Source organism: Misgurnus anguillicaudatus, chromosome 1 (assembly GCF_027580225.2).
Source record: "Misgurnus anguillicaudatus chromosome 1, ASM2758022v2, whole genome shotgun sequence".
Taxonomy (NCBI): Eukaryota; Metazoa; Chordata; class Actinopteri; order Cypriniformes; family Cobitidae; genus Misgurnus; species Misgurnus anguillicaudatus.
The window spans coordinates 28,026,283-28,045,016 of record NC_073337.2 but is presented as its reverse complement, the minus strand read 5'-3'; the positions used below and the strand labels follow the sequence as shown (position 1 = coordinate 28,045,016).

At 38.1% G+C, this 18,734-nt stretch overlaps 1 protein-coding gene and 1 long non-coding RNA gene across 2 annotated transcripts; one reads left to right on the top strand and one right to left on the bottom strand.

Annotated features, from left to right (window-relative positions):
- The first annotated feature begins 1,173 nt into the window (after positions 1–1,173).
- On the top strand, positions 1,174–17,834 carry LOC129432122 (scavenger receptor cysteine-rich type 1 protein M130-like). Its single transcript, XM_073869727.1, has 18 exons — positions 1,174–1,418; positions 1,598–1,906; positions 2,071–2,370; positions 2,487–2,792; positions 3,185–3,487; positions 3,570–3,884; positions 3,969–4,292; positions 4,371–4,688; positions 5,126–5,428; positions 5,800–6,102; positions 13,084–13,395; positions 14,095–14,415; positions 15,470–15,796; positions 15,869–16,210; positions 16,272–16,589; positions 16,766–17,068; positions 17,319–17,396; positions 17,515–17,834. The coding sequence occupies exons 1-18, from the start codon at positions 1,361–1,363 to the stop codon at positions 17,832–17,834; spliced, it is 5,160 nt and encodes a 1,719-aa protein (XP_073725828.1). The 5' UTR covers positions 1,174–1,360.
- On the bottom strand, positions 9,676–11,454 carry LOC141364939 (uncharacterized). Its single transcript, XR_012370318.1, has 3 exons — positions 11,385–11,454; positions 10,632–11,073; positions 9,676–10,400 (listed from the first exon to the last, which is right to left on the bottom strand). It is a non-coding gene; the product is annotated as an uncharacterized lncRNA (long non-coding RNA).
- Positions 17,835–18,734: the final 900 nt, after the last annotated feature.

Below are 18,734 nucleotides of genomic sequence, written 5' to 3'. Positions count from 1 at the left end.
GTTTTACATATTACGTCAAAGTTATAAAAAATTTGAAACTGCGATTGAGGTGCAATGAGGATTCATGATATAATTACCCCACCCCACCAGGTGGCGGCAATGCACCATTAAAGGTAGTTGCCAACCGCCATAAAACTTAAAGAAGAAGAAGCGAAGAGGCAGGTGAATGTGACGCGAATCTTCCACCCATCATCACAGAGAGAAGCCCAACCAACCGCCAGATTACAGAAAGCTCTGGACTGCTCATAGCAGGGATTTTCAAAGCTGTCCTGGAGGACCAGTACTGCACATTTTGCATGTTTCCCTTTTGTGACACACCTCATTCAGTTACCTTACACACCCAGTTCAAGTCTTGCAGTCTTTACTAATGAGCTGAAAATTTAAACCAGGTGTGTCTAATGAGGGAGACATGCAAATTGTGCAGTACTAGTAGTCCTCCAGGACAGCTTCGAAAACCTCTGGCTCATTGCATTGGACTGACCTATGTTTACTGCGCTCTGAAATCTGTGTTGGTATATGTTTATTGCACTCTGTGTTGGTTACTGGACCGACCTGTTTATTGCAGACTGTGAAATCTGTTGGTTACTTGACTGTTTGCACTATTTAAAATGTGCTGTTTTATTAAAGTTCTTATAACCCTTTAAAGCTTTGTTTCATTTTATAAAATGTTATTTGGTATGTTAATGTGGTCCTGTTTTCAACATTGAAAAGATGGATGAATATGGACCAAAATTAGACGTTGAAGATCGACCTGATTTGAACGTTGAAAAGATGGACGAATATGACGTCTTTTCAATTTTCATTTTCAACCTTCAATGGACCAAAATTAGACGTTGAAGATCGACCTGTTTTCAACGTTGAAAAGTTGGACAAATTTGACGTCTTTTCAATTTTCATTTTCAACCTTCACTGGACCATAATTAGACGTTGAAGATCGACCTGTTTTTAACGTTGAAAAGTTGGACAAATTTGACGTCTTTTCAATTTTCATTTTCAACCTTCACTGGACCATAATTAGACGTTGAAGATCGACCTGTTTTTAACGTTGAAAAGTTGGACAAATTTGACGTCTTTTCAATTTTCATTTTCAACCTTCAGTGGACCAAAATTAGACGTTGAAGGTTTACGTCTACTCAACGTCCAATAGACGACTTTTTGCTAGCTGGGGACGTACTTTAATAAATATGGTAAGAATGAAAAATGTGTCCTGTGATTTGTCGCTGAAGCTCTTTGTTGATTTCCTCTCTTCTCTCTAATAAGGTAAAAGAGTCTTTGATTGGTTTGGTGGTTGTGTAGCATCTCTACATCTCTACAGGCAGCTGTGAGGAGCTTTCAGTCTTGAGTTGAAGAGCTGAAGAAGATGAAGAGCTGTCTAACATTCATTCTTCTGTCCTCTATAGTTACAGTCACCACAGCTGGTAAGTTTGTATACAATCAAGATGCTCATGTTATATGTAACTGAATATATAAGAATGTGAAAATATAAATGTATTGCCTAAAAATGTATTGTCTGTTACTTGCCATCTGTTCAACTTCTGTTATATACTATATGTGTATATACAATAAATGCATTTTATTCTATGTATCTTGTGAACAGGTACTGTGAGACTGGTTGGTGGCAGTAATTCTTGTGCTGGTAGGGTGGAGGTTTATTATAATGGAGAATGGGGAACTGTGTGTGATGATTATTGGGACGTAACAGCCGCATCTGTGGTGTGTAGAGAGGTGGGCTGTGACAGTAATCCAAAAACAAAACGTCTCGCTCACTTTGGACCGGGATCAGGAAAAATATGGATAGATAATTTGTTTTGTTATGGATCAGAGTCTACAATACTAGACTGTGATAGAACCAATATGGGTGACCATAATTGTGAGCATGATGAAGATGCTGGAGTTATATGCTCAGGTTTGTTGATTTTCTATGAAGTGTACCATTATATTACTATACTAAAACATACAAATGCAGGCTAAGCCATATAAGAGCAATCAAACCATTCAATGAGTAAACACAATTACATATGCCTGTGTGCTTATTATTGTAATATTTCAAATGGTTTATTGTAACTTTAGGTGTCCGGCTGGTTGGAGGTTCTCGCTGTTCTGGGAGATTAGAGATACCTCGCGGGAACACCTGGATGTCAGTGTGTAAAGTTGCCTTTGATCAAAAAGATGCAGAGGTTGTGTGTAGAGAGCTGAACTGTGGGGTTCCTGTACAGGTGCTACGGGGAGCTGCTTTTGGTAAAGGAGAGGAGCAGGTGTGGTCACGAGAGATTCAATGCAGTGGTGATGAATATCAGTTTGCTCTTTGTCCAACATCATCTTCACTCATCAGTTGTTCCAATAACAATACTGTGGCCCTTGTGTGTAACGGTAGGTGAATTAAATATGAAAGACAAGAAAAACATGAAACCTAACATAAAACATTGTGTATGTATTAAGTGTGTTTTCTAAGTGTTTCATTGTTTACTTTGCCTTTTGTATTTCAGAAACAGTGAGGTTGGTGAATGGTGGCAGTCGTTGTGCTGGTAGAGTTGAGGTTCTTCATAATGGTCAGTGGGGAACAGTGGGTCATGATGGATGGGATCTGAGAGATGCTGCAGTGGTGTGTAGAGAGGTGGGATGTGGAGAAGCTATTAGTGCACCAAAAAATGCTCATTTTGGAGAAGGATCAGGACTAATCTGGATTACTGCGGTCAGCTGTAGAGGAGCAGAGTCCACACTGAAGAACTGTGGATCACATGGATGGAATGTGGAGGGTAACCATACTGAAGATGCTGGGGTAATTTGCTCTGGTAAGCTCTTCCTGACATATGCTATTATTGCTAATCATATTTTTTCCACAGAACTCAGATATATACCTTTTCTTTTTAACATTAGTTTAAATGATTAGTGTCCCCATTATCTCTCTCTCTCTCTCTCTCTCTCTCTCTCTCTCTCTCTCGCTCTCTCTCTCTCTCTCTCTCTCCCATTTGGTCTGTTAATATCACTTGCCATCTCTAAATATTGTAAATAGCTCATGCAAGACAAGCGAGAGGGTTTAAAAATGTAAAATTTTTATTGTTTTTTGTTAGTTTAGTTTTGATTTTGTGTTTATTTAAAAATTATAAAATTATCTGATCTGTATTAGCATTTTAGGATGAAAGTAAGTGCATATGAATATTAAAGAATGTTTTTTTCATTGAAGCTATCAGGCTGCTTGGAGGTTCTCGCTGTTCTGGGAGGGTTGAAATGCCTCATAAGAACACCTGGATGTCAGTGTGTGATGCTGTGTTTGATGATCAGGATGCAGAGGTTTTGTGTAGAGAGCTGAAATGTGGGGTTCCTGTACAGCTGCTGGGTGCAGATACTTTTGGTAAAGCAGAGGGGCAGGTGTGGACACAAGAGATTCAATGTACCGGTGAAGAGTCTCGTTTATCTCTCTGTCCATTATCACCTACTCTCAAAGACAACTGCACACATGACAATGATTTTGGACTGATATGTTCTGGTAATAATAGGTTATTTACAAAAATCACATTTCACAAGTTGTGTTTCATAGTGCTTTTCTAAAATCTTTGTTCTCTCTCCAGGTTACTCTGAGCTCAGACTGATGAACGGCTCTGATATCTGCTCTGGTCGAGTTGAGCGTCAGTATTTCAGTAAATGGGGCTCAGTGTGTGATGAGTGCATGAATATGAGAGCTGCCAATGTTCTCTGTAGAGAGCTGAATTGTGGGATTGCTGTGTCTGTTGTGGGAGTGGACTGGTTTGGAGAGGGATCTGGTGAAATCTGGGCTGATGTGTTTGATTGTCAGGGAAATGAAACAAAACTCTCAGAATGTTCAATCTCTTCATGGAGTCGAGCTGAATCCTCTCATAAACAAGATGTTGGAGTCATTTGTTCTAGTGAGTGAACTTCACTCTGTCATTAACATGAAGTTACTGTAGTGTGATCGTAATCAATCTGAAAATGTCAAATCCTTTCTCCAGATTCCTCTCTGTCTCTTCATGATGGTCGAGTGAGGTTGTCTGGAGAGAGAGAGTGTGAGGGTGAGGTGGAAGTTTACATTCATCAGGTTTGGAGGAGAGTTCTGCTGGACTCCTGGAGTCTCACTGAATCCTCTGTGGTCTGCAGACAGCTGGGCTGTGGCTCTGTGCTGAACTTCACTAACTCCTCTTCATCCAGTGATGAACACAGTTATGAGTGTGTGATGGGCTTCCAGTGCTCTGGGACTGAAGATCATCTGAGGAACTGCAGATCTCCACAAACTCTCAACTGCAGCGCAACACAACAGCTGTCAATCACATGTCTTGGTCAGAATAACAATATCTGTAAAGATTCATAAAATGTATTTATATAGTTCTTTGCTAACTCTGTGTATCTGATCTCAGGTCAGAGGTCCATCAGGTTGGTGGGTTCTGGTGGAGATTGTGCAGGAAGGCTGGAGGTTTTTCACAAAGGCTCATGGGGTACAGTGTGTGATGACTTCTGGGATATTAAAGATGCTCATGTGGTGTGCAGACAGCTGCAGTGTGGAGTGGCTCTCAGTAATCAGCCAGTACCAGCCTGGTTTGGTCCTGGTTCTGGACCCATATGGCTGGATGATGTGAACTGTGAGGGGAATGAGACGTCACTGTGGAGCTGCTCTTCACGGGTCTGGGGAGATCATGACTGTAAACACAAGGAGGATGTAGGAGTTGTGTGCTCAGGTAAACAATAACCTGTAGAAGTTTTTGTTGTTAAATATATTTAATTATACCACGGGTGTGTTGAATGCTGCATTCTGATTGGCTGAGAAATGTTCTATGGGTGTTTATTATTTTTCTGTAAACCGCACACCTATCTTTTCAAATGTCTTAAAAATAGGCACCAGAGCAATGTTTGTGGTAACCGTGGTATAAGCGGAATAATTGACTCCGGTCCTTTGAATTATTTGAAAATAATGCACACCTGCGGTGTAACGGCACTCCGCTTCGCGTCGTGCCGCATTACCACCTTGGTGTGCATTATTTTCTTAGAATTCAATGGCCCGTCGTCAATGATTCCTTACATATGTTTTGATCAAATACATTAATTGTGATATGTTTAATTGGCAAATTTAAAGTACCAGACTTTGACTTGATTTAAATGATCCTTTTCAATCTAGAGTTTAAAGAGTTCAGGTTAACTGAAGGCTGTGAAGGGAATGTGGAGGTTTTCTACAATGGATCCTGGGGTAATGTTTGCTACAATCAGATGAACAGAGACACAGCGAGTCTGATCTGTCAAGAGCTGAACTGTGGAAAATCTGCTATTGAACCCAATTATTCAGATGGACTGAGGACTCAGAATTGGTTGGATTACTTTAAATGTCGATCACATGACTCCACTATATGGCAGTGTCCATCTGCACCCTGGGGACAGGATTCCTATAAGACAGATGAAGTGGCCAACATTATCTGCTCTGGTGAGATCAAATTAAAATAATGATCTTGTAAGGTTTCTAATTATTTAGTGTACGATCAGTATGTTTAATCCAATGTAAAAATTATCTAAATGATTTGTGATAGTACATTGCTGAAATTATACAATATTTTTTACTTTGACATTTTCATGTTATAATTTCAGAGACGGTGATTGATGAAGTTCCTCGTAGTCGTCTGTCATGTTCTACCTCATCATCTCCTCATCAGAGACAATGTTCAAGTATGTTTGTGTGATAAATAAAACTATATAAAATATGTGTTCAATCTATGTGTACTCACCATTCAGATCTCAGTTTGTGTTTGAGTGTGTTGTTGTAAATGTTGTTTGATGTGTGTGATGTAGATCATCTTCCTCTCAGACTGAGTGGAGGGAAGGGTTTGTGTTCGGGGAGACTGGAGGTTTATCATAACTCTGTGTGGGGTTCAGTCTGTGATGATTTGTGGGACATCAGAGATGATCAGGTGGTCTGCAGGCAGCTGGGTTGTGGAGCAGCATCGAGTGCTGATGAGAATGAAGCGTTTGGTGCTGGTGAAGGTGTTGTGTGGATGAACAGAGTCGAGTGCAGAGGAACTGAGATTCACCTGTGGGACTGTCCTCATGTCCTGAAAAATCACACTGACTGCTCACACAAAGAACAAGTTAGACTCATCTGTGCAGGTGAGAGAAAAACACTGAGATAAATGTATTTCAATTTTAGCAATTACTTCAATATGTGTGTCTTTCTTATTTTACAGACTCGTCAGTGTCTACAACTCCTGCAACAACAACATCAGCTTCTCCTTCAGTTTCTCCACAAACTCCTCCTCTCTTCAATCCTCCAGTGGTTGTGATTGTACTGGGAGTTTTGCTCTTACTGGTCTTAGTGCCGCTGCTGATACTGATTCAACACAACAGAGAGATGAGGAGAGGTACAGAGATCCACACATCACATACAAGTACACATCTGACATATTGAACTACATCAACATCAATCTTACTACAGTCTTGTTCAGTGTATCATCAGTCATGTGTTGTGTTTGTGTGTCTACACTCACAGCTCTCTCTAAGAGGAGACACAGGACTCAGACTGAAGCAGTTTATGAAGAGATTGATCACAGACACACAAACACACACAAACACTTCACTCAGAGAGGTGAGACTTCTGTCTTATTCAATCAAATCAGATGTAGAAATATTAAAGTCAGTCTGATGTTTGTGAGTTGAGCTGATGTTCGTCTATTATTAGTCCTGTTAAACCTCCAGCTTCAAACCACACAATTCCTCCACAGAGCTGCAGGTGTGTGTGTGTGTGTGTGTGTGTGTGTGTGTGATTATTTTTGGAGGTTAATGGGGGGGGGGGGTCATATGCTTGTAAGTTTATATGCAGGTGTGTGTGCGCTTCTTCCTGTCTGTTTGTCTTGAATCCGGTGAGAGATGAGTTCATGTCAGGATACAGGTGTGTGTTTGCAGAATAAAATAAGTTATATTTTTAATGTCTAAATAATGTTTTAATATAAATCTAGATAAAATAGGTTGATGTGATATTATTGTGCTCTGTGATGTAAATGTAGGTTGAGGTTGTTTGTAATAATCAACATGTTTCTGATTCTTCTGCTTCACTTTAACAGGGAGTCTCATCTCTGAAGAACAGCATTCTGGATATGAAGATGCTGATGAGCTTCTCTCAGGTTAGAGGACTGATGTCAATATTTAAGTTTTGACTCAAATTAAGACAAATTATTTGGTAATCCTTTAATCCTTCACAATTCACAATACTAAAGTGTCTTAGTCTCTTTATAGCAAAAGACTACAATATTGAATATTATGATGATGTCTCTAATGGCAGTGACCTGAAAGGTTTGTGACTTTATTGACTGATCAGACTTCATGGTGTCATAATGTACAAACAGATATTTTATATATTTTTTTCAAACATGTTTTGTGTTGATGTAGAAGAGATGGTGAATAAAGTCCCAGCAGAATCTTATGATGATGTCATCACTGATGGACTAAAAGCAGACAGTGAGTCAGGTACACTTCTGTTATTCTGTATTAAGATGAAATATAAGATCTGTACACGAAGAGAAAATATACTTTATATCTCTATGGGTGTGATGACGTGTGTCTCATGTTATATTTATAGAAGACACACTTGAGAAGTATGATGATGTCATCACCATAAGACAAATCTCTGATCTTCTAAAAGGTGATTTTACTTCATTTCTAGTCTGTTTTTGTAACGTAACATCTATTTAAAGTGACGCTCAGTACAGATATAATGTAGGTTTACTGACTCTTTGTCGTTCTGATGGGATTTGTTGTTTATCTCTTATGTATGTGAACACAACAGAGAGTTATGATGATGTCATCATCAATGGACAGAACTTTCAAGGTGTAATAGGTGAGTTACACAGAAGTGGACATTTATCAAGCAGTACATCTAAGTTTCTTATGTATGTCTATTAAAGCATTAATTCAGTCATTGTGACTTTATCAGCTGTTATCAGTTAGTGTCAGAAAGAGAAATGTGTCTATGACATGAGACATGATGTATTACAAATCACAATATGAGTTGTTTGTCATGTGACTTCATCAGAGAGAGTTCAGGAGGAGTATGATGATGTGAAGAATGACAGTGAAGATGTGACAAACCTGTTAGGTAGGTTATTAACCTCTAGATCTCATTTAAAGATGTATATTATAATATATTTTATCTTTATATATTATCTATTTAAATAGTTCAGTTTAAAATCTTCATACAATTAATAAAAAAATATGAATGTGCTTTTGTTTTACACAACAGATTACGATGATGTGGGGGAGGAGCCAAACAAAGTGGGAGGGGCTGTGTGACTCAATAACCACACCCACTGTCTCATGTCATGAAATCATATACACACAACCAGCGCAACGTCATAGAATGTCTCTGAACAGGTTCACGCCCACTTTTCACTTTCATTCAAAATAGCGGAACAAAGCAACGTTCGTACACAGCCGGCAGGCGTCATCAAGAACTTAAAGGGGGGGGTTAATGGTATTTCAAGCATTCTGACTTATTAACACAGTTATAGAGTTGTTTCCTCATGCTAAACGTAGGCAAAGTGTCAAAACAGCAGTTGGGCGTGTTTCAGAGTATTTCTGTGCCGAATGCACTTCGCCAGGGTTCGTACAAGTTTCAGCTAATTTTTTTCGATTACGGTTCTAACTGACGTTTCAGGGGTTTTCGATACGTATCACTTCTTTATATGGGCTTCCGCCGGAAAACTTCCCCCGGAAAACCCCGCCCAGCCGTCAGTCAGCGGGAGACGCTAGAGCTTGCTAACAGCTTATCACGCCAATTTCAAAAGTCAACAATGGCACAACAAGAAGTGTGTTTTTGGATGTAAGGAGAAGACATCCAGCCTTATGGAAACAATGGATATAGTTTATTATCCGGATTAGCAGCGGAGTTTTGCGTGTGTGTTTGATGCGGTGGATTTTCAGAACCGGGTCATGACGAGTTACACGTGGTAAGTAAGACTTCTGTCTTATGATGTAAATAGGCGCGTGTATATTATATAAATGACACGAACATGTAGTGAATCATAAGTTAAAACAGTGTTGTATATTGTTGTATGACTCGTACTCGCTCAACCCGTGTTATAACTCCTCCTTCTTCATTTTTTCGTACGTTATCGGAAAGATTCTGTAAAGCCAATCTTTCTTTTATAAATCTGATTAAAATAAAGACTCTTCAGAGATATAAAGGATGTCATACTACTCCATAGGTACTCCAGATTAATATCAGAAATTCAGAAACAGCGTGTGTTACGTGAGCTTTAAAGCAACACTAAAGAACTCTGGCTCTTTGCTCCCCCTACAGGTTAGAAGCGTAATTGTTCATTACCACTGTCGTAAATACTGCAGCATAGCTGGCTCTGATTGGATTGTAGGTCTGCCGTAAAGCAAGTTTTTGTAGTTTTCACTCGAACTACATGGACCACTACCCGACGGTTGGAAACTTTAGTGCGGTTTTGGCCGATAGAGGGCTGCAAAGCGATTGTGAAAGTGCCGTTCACCCTGTTTTGAGTGGATGAACCACTGAAACTTTTTTGAAAACGGTAATTTAAGTTAAAAATAACTCTTTGGTGTTGCAACGAGTCAACAGGGAACCAAGTGAATGATTTTACTTCATATTTGAAAGTTACTTCGTATTTATATTTTATGTCTTTCTATATAGAGTAATGAGTGTACTTTTCCATCGAGCCATACAACTAACTGGCTCAGCGATATTTCCAGCAATCACTGGATGGCGTTGTTACACAAATTTGATGCTGTGAGAATGAAAGGGACATGTTTTTATATTGACCAAATTAAATGTGTTAATGTATTTTTCACGCTCTATGGCAGGCAGGGTGGACAGATAATTACTCGACATGTTTAATCTGAGTGATTTCATAAGTTATTTACGCCTGCCGGCTTTGTTCCGCTATTTTGAATGGAAGTCAATGGAAGGTCTGGTTTTTAATCCCCCAAAAAGGGGCGGTGACAAAATTTACAGTCAAGTTCCCGGATGTGCCGGTAGTCTGTATTACAGCTACAATCATTTAAGTGATTGAATTTTGCTACTAAAGCTACAGTGCCTAATGTTTTATTGATATTTCAATAGTTTTTTATTGAATAACACATGCTCTGCTTTTATAGAGAAGTTACAAATGTACTTTATTTTGTTATGACTGGTTGGACAAGAGTATAAATAAAATATCAGAGAGCATCATACTGTACACAAACAGTTTTATTTAAACGGCCATCTAAACAGCACAGTTTCTTGTGTGAAGGTGCATTTCAACATCACAATGTTTTAAACAATTTAAAGCTGAGGGTTTTGAGTCTTACTGCTATTGAATGATTTGTGTTGAGTTTGGATCTTCTGCAGTAACAGATTCATCTGTAGATTGAGCTCGAGTTCACTCTTCTTGGAGTTTTGTCTTGAATTCCTGCAGGTAAAATAAATCAAACATCAGTGATTTGTGTCTGATATTAAAGATTCATCATAAAATTAAAGGATTGAGGAAACTACAAAAAAACAAATAACACAACTTCATCTTAATAACGTGTATTTGTGTGTAGTTGTGTGATGAATCTGTCTGTGTGTTGTTATAATGTAATATCTTTGTTATATCACACATCTACTGGATGTTATCATGGTCAGTTTTTTCTCTCCTCACCTCTCTTTATCCTCTCAGCTCCTCATTTATCTTCTCATTATCTTCTATGTGTTCATTCAATAAAGCTACACAACAATAAAACACAATAAAAATAATACATATCAAAAACAGATGATAATAAACGATCATAATTTTGTGAGGTTTATCTTTCAGATTGTGTTGTGATTTCTGCTTCATGACATGAATGAGTTTGGTCAGCAGAGATGTCAGGTGTTGTGTTTGAGTTTCTTCTCTTCATTCACTGCTCTCTCTTTCCATCTCTTCTTCTTTCTCTCCTCTTCTTCTTCTTCTTCATCTAATCGTTTCTTTTCAGGTAAAGATGTTTCATGTGATTGTGATTTTCCTCCTCTAACTGAACTGTTGACTGTTACAAATCTGTCTTTTCTTGTAAAGTAGTTTGTCATATTTATGTTTTATCTCTTCGTCTTGTAAAGCAAATCTCCTGAGGAAATACAAGACAGACACCAGAGAAGATCCAAGCAGAACTGATTCAAATACACTCGTTTCTGTTAACAACATGAAAAGCGCAGATGTTTCATTTATCAGCTGATGTGTGTGTTTAATTCATTGATAACCTTATATTAATGTTTTTTTAGTATTTGGAGCAATCGTCTACCCACCCTCTTTAACTATTATCTGAAACATCTTTGAACATTATATGATGAACCCTCATATGCAGCATCACTTTAAACATGTTTACTTTTATCAGACATTCAGTTTAATTACATTTTTAAAGAATCATGTAAGATTTACCTCAGCTGTGCTCCCAAAACAACAACAGAGCCGTCTGACGAGTGAAGGATGCACTAATGATGATGTAAGAATGACTTCAGGCATTAATAATCAAAACTAAACATCAATTTGACTCCTCACGTCTTAAATTCACAATATATATCAATCAATGACTTCGCTTCACAAACACAAAATTTTCCTTTATTCTGTTTTAATAAACAGTTATATTTAAACACAGTGGTTTTTGATCGGCGCGTTGGAGCGCGTTCATGTGTGGGATTTTTTTTTATACAAAAGTATATAAACAACAAAGGCAAATATACATTTACAGTGTAGATAAGTATTACAGGCTCAACACAGAAAAAATAGAAAAAATAAATAGCGTTCATGTGTGAGATCAGAGGATTGTTGTGTGCTGTTGTTTTAGTCATGACCGCATGGTGGCAGTAGAAGATAAATCAATCTCACAATGTGGTTTACCGGTATGTTACTTATAAATGTTATTAAACCAGTTGCAAAAGTTATAAAAGTAATATCGGTCACATATCAGTGTGATATGGCTTTCTGTCAGATTGGCTGTGATTAAGACAGAGGCACGAGGCCACAGGCAATTTCAGAGGTCGATGACAGTTTAACCAAATAGTCAAACAGGAACGATGTTGAAATAATGATGATCAGATGTGATTGGGGTAAGATTTGTCACCTCTTGCGTTGTGCCAATATTATAGTAAAGTGAGCCCTGCATGCGTTTTCATCTGGATTTAAGAAATTGAGTTAAAACACAAAGTCTGAGGAAGGTTGTGAGTGTTAGGTCAGTGTTGCGTTTAGTGAGAATAATTTTACCTCAAAATAAAAGTGCAGTGAAATCAGACTTTATTTTTACAATGAGAACAAAGTCAAAACAAAGAACAGTGAAGAGCTTCATGTAGACACATGACAACATTTACTGATGATTTGATTGACAGTTCTGCCATCTATTGGATAAATGAAGTATTGAAAGTACTGTATAATGAAAATATTATATGTTATATAATATTAGAAATGTTATATATCATTTTTATACTATATGGACTCTCTTCTTATTTGTTTGTTTAAAAACAGAATTTAAAGCTGAATTAACCACATAATGTTTAGTTTAAATGTGCAATACATTTCATTTAATAAAACTGAATATGAAGTGCATTTATTTTTTTGTTTATATAAAAGTGTATGCGTGTATGTGAAGTGATCATAAAGTTTCCTGTACATCTGCACACAACAGGATTTGATGCTGAATAGATACTGAAGTGTTTCATTTATTTGATGTAAATTTATCTTCACTCTTGCAGGTGTTTGTCTCCTCTGAACATGGAGGGAAGAGCGTCGTTCATCAGCGCTGACGTTCTGCTGATATATATGGAGAAAATCAAAAATATCTCTTCTGATTTGTCACTCAAGTTGTTTGATGATTTCCTTTCTTATTTCTAATAAGGTAACAGAGAGCGTGATTGGTCTCTCTGTCTCTCTCTCTCTCTCTTTACATTGACTTCTCATTATTCTCTATCAGTCTGTGTGTACAGTAGAGGATTATGGAGACCTGTTTCACACTCATTTTACTCTCTTCTGTAGTAATGATCAATACTGCTGGTAAGTAATATTATTTATTAAAACATAAATATTTTACACTAATTATTCATTTGTATTAATATAATTCACTTTTTGGTTCTTTTTCATGTATCAGACTTAAATGTGAGGTTGGTGAATGGTGACAGTCGTTGTTCTGGTAGAGTTGAGGTTCTTCATGATGGTCAGTGGGGAACAGTGTGTGATGATGGTTGGGATGTGACAGATGCTGAAGTGGTGTGTAGAGAGCTGAACTGTGGAGAGGTTGTACAGGTTACATATTTTGCCTACTTTGGAGAAGGATCAGGACGGGTCTGGATGGATGAAGTGGCCTGTAGTGGATCAGAGTCTACACTGAAGAACTGTAGATCAAATGGATGGGGTGTTCATAACTGTGGTCATGGTCTGGATGCTAGTGTGATCTGCTCAGGTGAACTTCTCTAAATATTTTCCTGGTAATTTATGACTTATAACATCATCATTCTGTCACAGGGCAAACATGGTTATGATAATTATAGTTTAGATTTGCATAAAAAACATACATTTTATTATATTATTTAAATCAGTACAATGAATTTACTCTCAAAGTATCATATAGTTAATGTATCAGAGAATTTAAATTAAATTAAATGTTATTTATATAGCGCTTTTCACAATTGGTAAATTTTTTTTCAAAGCAGCTCTACATTAATAGAAAAACACAGAAAAATACAGCGGCAAAATACACACACACACACACACACACACACACACACACACACACACACACACACATATATGTAAACGGTATGTAAACGGATAAGGAGATTTAACGGGTTCCGTCGGTGGTCGTTGGTCAGGCATCGGTTGGGCATCATGTTGAAGGATGGCCAGTAGATCAGTGGTGTAATGACCTCCACGGCAGCCGGAACATCACTATCATGTGTTAAGAAACATTTATAAATGTTATATATTTGTGATTAATTCTTATTAAAAGCAAATTATAAAAGTTGTATTATAATGTTATTGGGGATCAGTGCTATTATGGAATGGTTATTGATCTTTGTAAGAATAAGTTTTTTTAGTCTTTTATCTTATCTTAACAAATCCAGTTAGTCTTCTGTGTTGTTCACTTTGTCCATTTAATCAGAAATCATAAACTATGGAAGGTTTGCAAGACTTGTTGATGGACCTCATCAGTGTTCTGGGAGAGTCGAGCTGCTTCGTGAGAACACCTGGATGTCAGTGTGTGATGCTGTGTTTGATGATCAGGATGCAGAGGTTGTGTGTAGAGAGCTGAACTGTGGGGTTCCTGTACAGCTGCTGGGTGCAGATACTTTTGGTAAAGGAGAGGAGCAGGTGTGGACACAAGAGATTCAATGTAGAGGAAATGAATCTCTCAGTCGATTATGTTCATCACCAAATATAACTCAAGAAAACTGCTCTCATCACAATGATCTGGGACTCACTTGTTCTGGTAAATATCAATGCTTTACGTTTATATAAAGAAATCTAGTTTTTGTTTAAGTAATTCCATTTTATGAGAAAATGGGATTTGCAGTACTTCAGATACATGTATTTAAACAATGTTTTAAATTTTAAAAATCTTGAAAAAAAATCAAATGTAGGTTAAGGTTCAGAATCAGATAGACTTTAGCCTAATTATGATATTTCAATAATTCTACATTTCTTGTATTTTCTGTATTGAAAAAACTCATGTTTGTTTTTTAATACATTCACACAATTCTTGATATTTATTTTGATACATTTTATCTAAAGTATTTTAAATAAATTTTTATGTATTTATGCCCATCCTGGTTATGAGCTGTTCTGTATTTCAGTAATGTGAGATCATTGTTGAGTTTATGCAGTGCTAAAATAAATATATATCTCTATATTAAAGGGGACATATCTGACTTTTTCCAAGTTTAAGTGTCATAATTGGGTCTTAAAGCAACACTATGTAGTTTCCATGTAAAAATGACTTACAGCTCCCCCATGTGGTTGAAAAGCGCAACAGTGCCTGGTATCAGACCCTCTTCTGCCGGCAGGGGGAGGGGCAGGGCTGTGTTTCCTACCCTCCACCGCCACTTTCAGAGTGTGCTTGTAGCAGCTAGGAGGCTGCTCAGGTTGCAGCAACAGTACAATTTGTCCAGTTAAAAGTTGTTCTATCACTGAAATAATTTTAGAAACATTATTTAAAGGTAAAAAAACTACATAGTGTTGCTTTAATTGCTTGTATCATCTAGAAAATGTGAGAAAGATCAACCCAGTAACTTAGCCACTTAGTACAGATATCAGCTCATTTGCATTTTAAAGGATACATTTTTGCTCACACCTAAAAAGTATAAATTTTAACATGATATAATAAATTATCTATATGGAATTTTCAGGTAAAACCTCACATATGTACTCTGGGGACACCAGAGATTTATTTGACATCTTAAAAAGTCTTGTGAAATGTTCCCTTTAAATCTCTACACTTTTGTTTGTGTTTTTGTTATTATGTTTCAGTAACCTCTAAGATCTTTGTTCTGGTTACTATGACCTCAGACTGGTGAACGGCTCTGATATCTGCTCTGGTCGAGTTGAGCGTCAGTATTTCAGTAAATGGGGCTCAGTGTGTGATGAGTGCATGAATATGAGAGCTGCCAATGTTCTCTGTAGAGAGCTGAATTGTGGGATTGCTGTGTCTGTTGTGGGAGTGGACTGGTTTGGAGAGGGATCTGGTGAAATCTGGGCTGATGTGTTTGATTGTCAGGGGAATGAAACAAAACTCTCAGAATGTTCAATCTCTTCATGGAGTCGAGCTGAATCCTCTCATAAACAAGATGTTGGAGTCATTTGTTCTAGTGAGTGAACTTAACATGAAGTTACTGTAGTGTGATCGTAATCAATCTGAAAATGTCAAATCCTTTCTCCAGATTCCTCTCTGTCTCTTCATGATGGTCGAGTGAGGTTGTCTGGAGAGAGAGAGTGTGAGGGTGAGGTGGAAGTTTACATTCATCAGGTTTGGAGGAGAGTTCTGCTGGACTCCTGGAGTCTCACTGAATCCTCTGTGGTCTGCAGACAGCTGGGCTGTGGCTCTGTGCTGAACTTCACTAACTCCTCTTCATCCAGTGATGAACACAGTTATGAGTGTGTGATGGGCTTCCAGTGCTCTGGGACTGAAGATCATCTGAGGAACTGCAGCTCTCCACAAACTCTCAACTGCAGTCCAAGACAACAGCTGTCAATCACCTGCCACAGTCAGAATTACAATATCTGTCCAGATGATTTATTAAAATGGGTTTACATAGTTTTTGCTAACTCTTTTTCTGATCTCAGGTGAGCGGTCCATCAGGTTGGTGGGTTCTGGTGGAGATTGTGCAGGAAGGCTGGAGGTTTTTCACAAAGGCTCATGGGGTACAGTGTGTGATGACTTCTGGGATATTAAAGATGCTCATGTGGTGTGCAGACAGCTGCAGTGTGGAGTGGCTCTCAGTAATCAGCCAGTACCAGCCTGGTTTGGTCCTGGTTCTGGACCCATATGGCTGGATGATGTAAACTGTGAGGGGAATGAGACGTCACTGTGGAGCTGCTCTTCACGGGTCTGGGGAGATCATGACTGTAACCATAAAGAGGATGTAGGAGTTGTGTGCTCAGGTAAACAGTTAATTGAATATGGATGGCTGCTGTATGACAATATTTTAAATGATAAATCTGTTTTTTGGACATTTCTATACAGAAATTGTTATTTATGTTTAATTACATATACTTAGAAAGATTAAGAAAGATATACTTTTGTGCAAAATTGATCCAACTTTGTCTTTTCAATCTAGAGTTTAAAGAGCTCAGGTTAACTGAAGGCTGTGAAGGGAATGTGGAGGTTTTCTACAATGGATCTTGGGGTAATGTTTGCTGGAATCAGATGGAAAGTGACACAGCGAGTCTGATCTGTCAAGAGCTGAACTGTGGAAGATCTGGCAGTCTGTCTGATTCAACATCAAGAGTGCCATCAGCTCATAACTGGTTGGATAATGTTAAATGTCGACCACATGACTCAAATCTGTGGCAGTGCCGGACTTCACCCTGGGGAAAGAATAACTGTGGTCAAAATGAGGTGACTTATATCACCTGCTCTGGTAAGAAATTAAAATAACTAAATAAATGAACTGTAATGTTTTATTACCTTAGAATGAGGCGTTTTTATCTACATAAACTCTGGATTCCCTTTCATTTACTTCACTATTTTGCAATGCCATGTTTCTACAGCAGCCCTATATGGACAGACTGTTCTTTAGAGCGTGTTTTGTCACTACGTTGTCTCAGATGATGACGTGTTTGTCCTGTGTGTTCAAAGGCGTATGATATGTTATCATGTTATAATTTTAGAGAAGGTGATCCATGAAGTTCCACGGACTCATCTAACATGTTTTACCTCACCATCTCCTTACCAGAGAAAGTGTTCAAGTATAAATACAATTCTTTAAAAATATAATAAATATATATTCTGTGTAAATTTCACTTTTAAGGTCAAGTTGATGTTTGAGTTTGTTGTTTTAAATGTTGTCTGATGTGTGTGATGTAGATCATCTTCCTCTCAGACTGAGTGGAGGGAAGGGTTTGTGTTCGGGGAGACTGGAGGTTTATCATAACTCTGTGTGGGGTTCAGTCTGTGATGATCTGTGGGACATCAGAGATGCTCAGGTGGTCTGCATGCAGCTGGGTTGTGGAGCAGCATTAAGTGCTGATGGGAATGAAGTGTTTGGTGCTGGTGAAGGTGTTGTGTGGATGAACAGAGTCGAGTGCAGAGGGACTGAGATTCACCTGTGGGACTGTCCTCATGTCCTGAAAAATCACACTGACTGCTCACACACAGAAAAAGTTAGAGTCATCTGTGCAGGTTAGAGGAAAACACTGAGAGGTCAATTCATTGTAAGTTCAACTGTTTTTTATTGTGTTTGTCTGTTTTTCTAGTAACAGATTTGTCTGTGACCACAACTTCTGCCACAACAACATCAGCTTCCCCTTCAGTTTTTCACACAAAGAGAAGAGCAGTGCGGTGGACAACAGTGACTCCTCCACAAACTCCTCCTCTCTTCAATCCTCCAGTGGTTGTGATTGTATTGGGAGTTTTGCTCTTACTGCTCTTAGTTTTGCTCTTGCTGCTGTTACTGTCGCTGCTCATAATGATCAAGAACAATCGAGTAATGAAGAGAGGTACAGAGATCCACACTTCATATACAGGTATCTAGGATAATGAAGTGCATCAGATATCAACATCAATCTTACTAGAGTCTTGTTCAGTGTATCATCAGTCAACTGACAGCAGGTTTGTGTGTCACAGATCTATTTAAGAGAAGACACTGGGCTCAGACTGAAGCAGTTTATGAAGAGATTGATCACAGACACACAAATAGAGAAAGTCACTTCACTCAGCGAGGTGAGTCCTCATGTTTGAATGTATTCAAGATTTGATGGTTTAGAAATTCAGTTCCACATTCTGTCTCATTAAATGAAATTAATGTATAAATATTAAAGTCAGTGTGATGTTTGTGAGTTGTTTGTGTATTTAGATGAATCTGTAGATTAGAGTCTATCAGACAGCTGATGTTCGTCTATTATTAGTCCTGTTAAACCTCCGGCTTCAAACCACATAATTCATTCACCGATTTGCAGGTGTATGTGTGTGATTATTATTTGGAGGTTAATGGGGGGGGGGTGGTCATGTGCTTGTAAGTTTATATGCAGGTGTGTGTGTGCTTCTTCCTGTCTGTTTGTCTTGAATCCGGTGAGAGATGAGTTCAT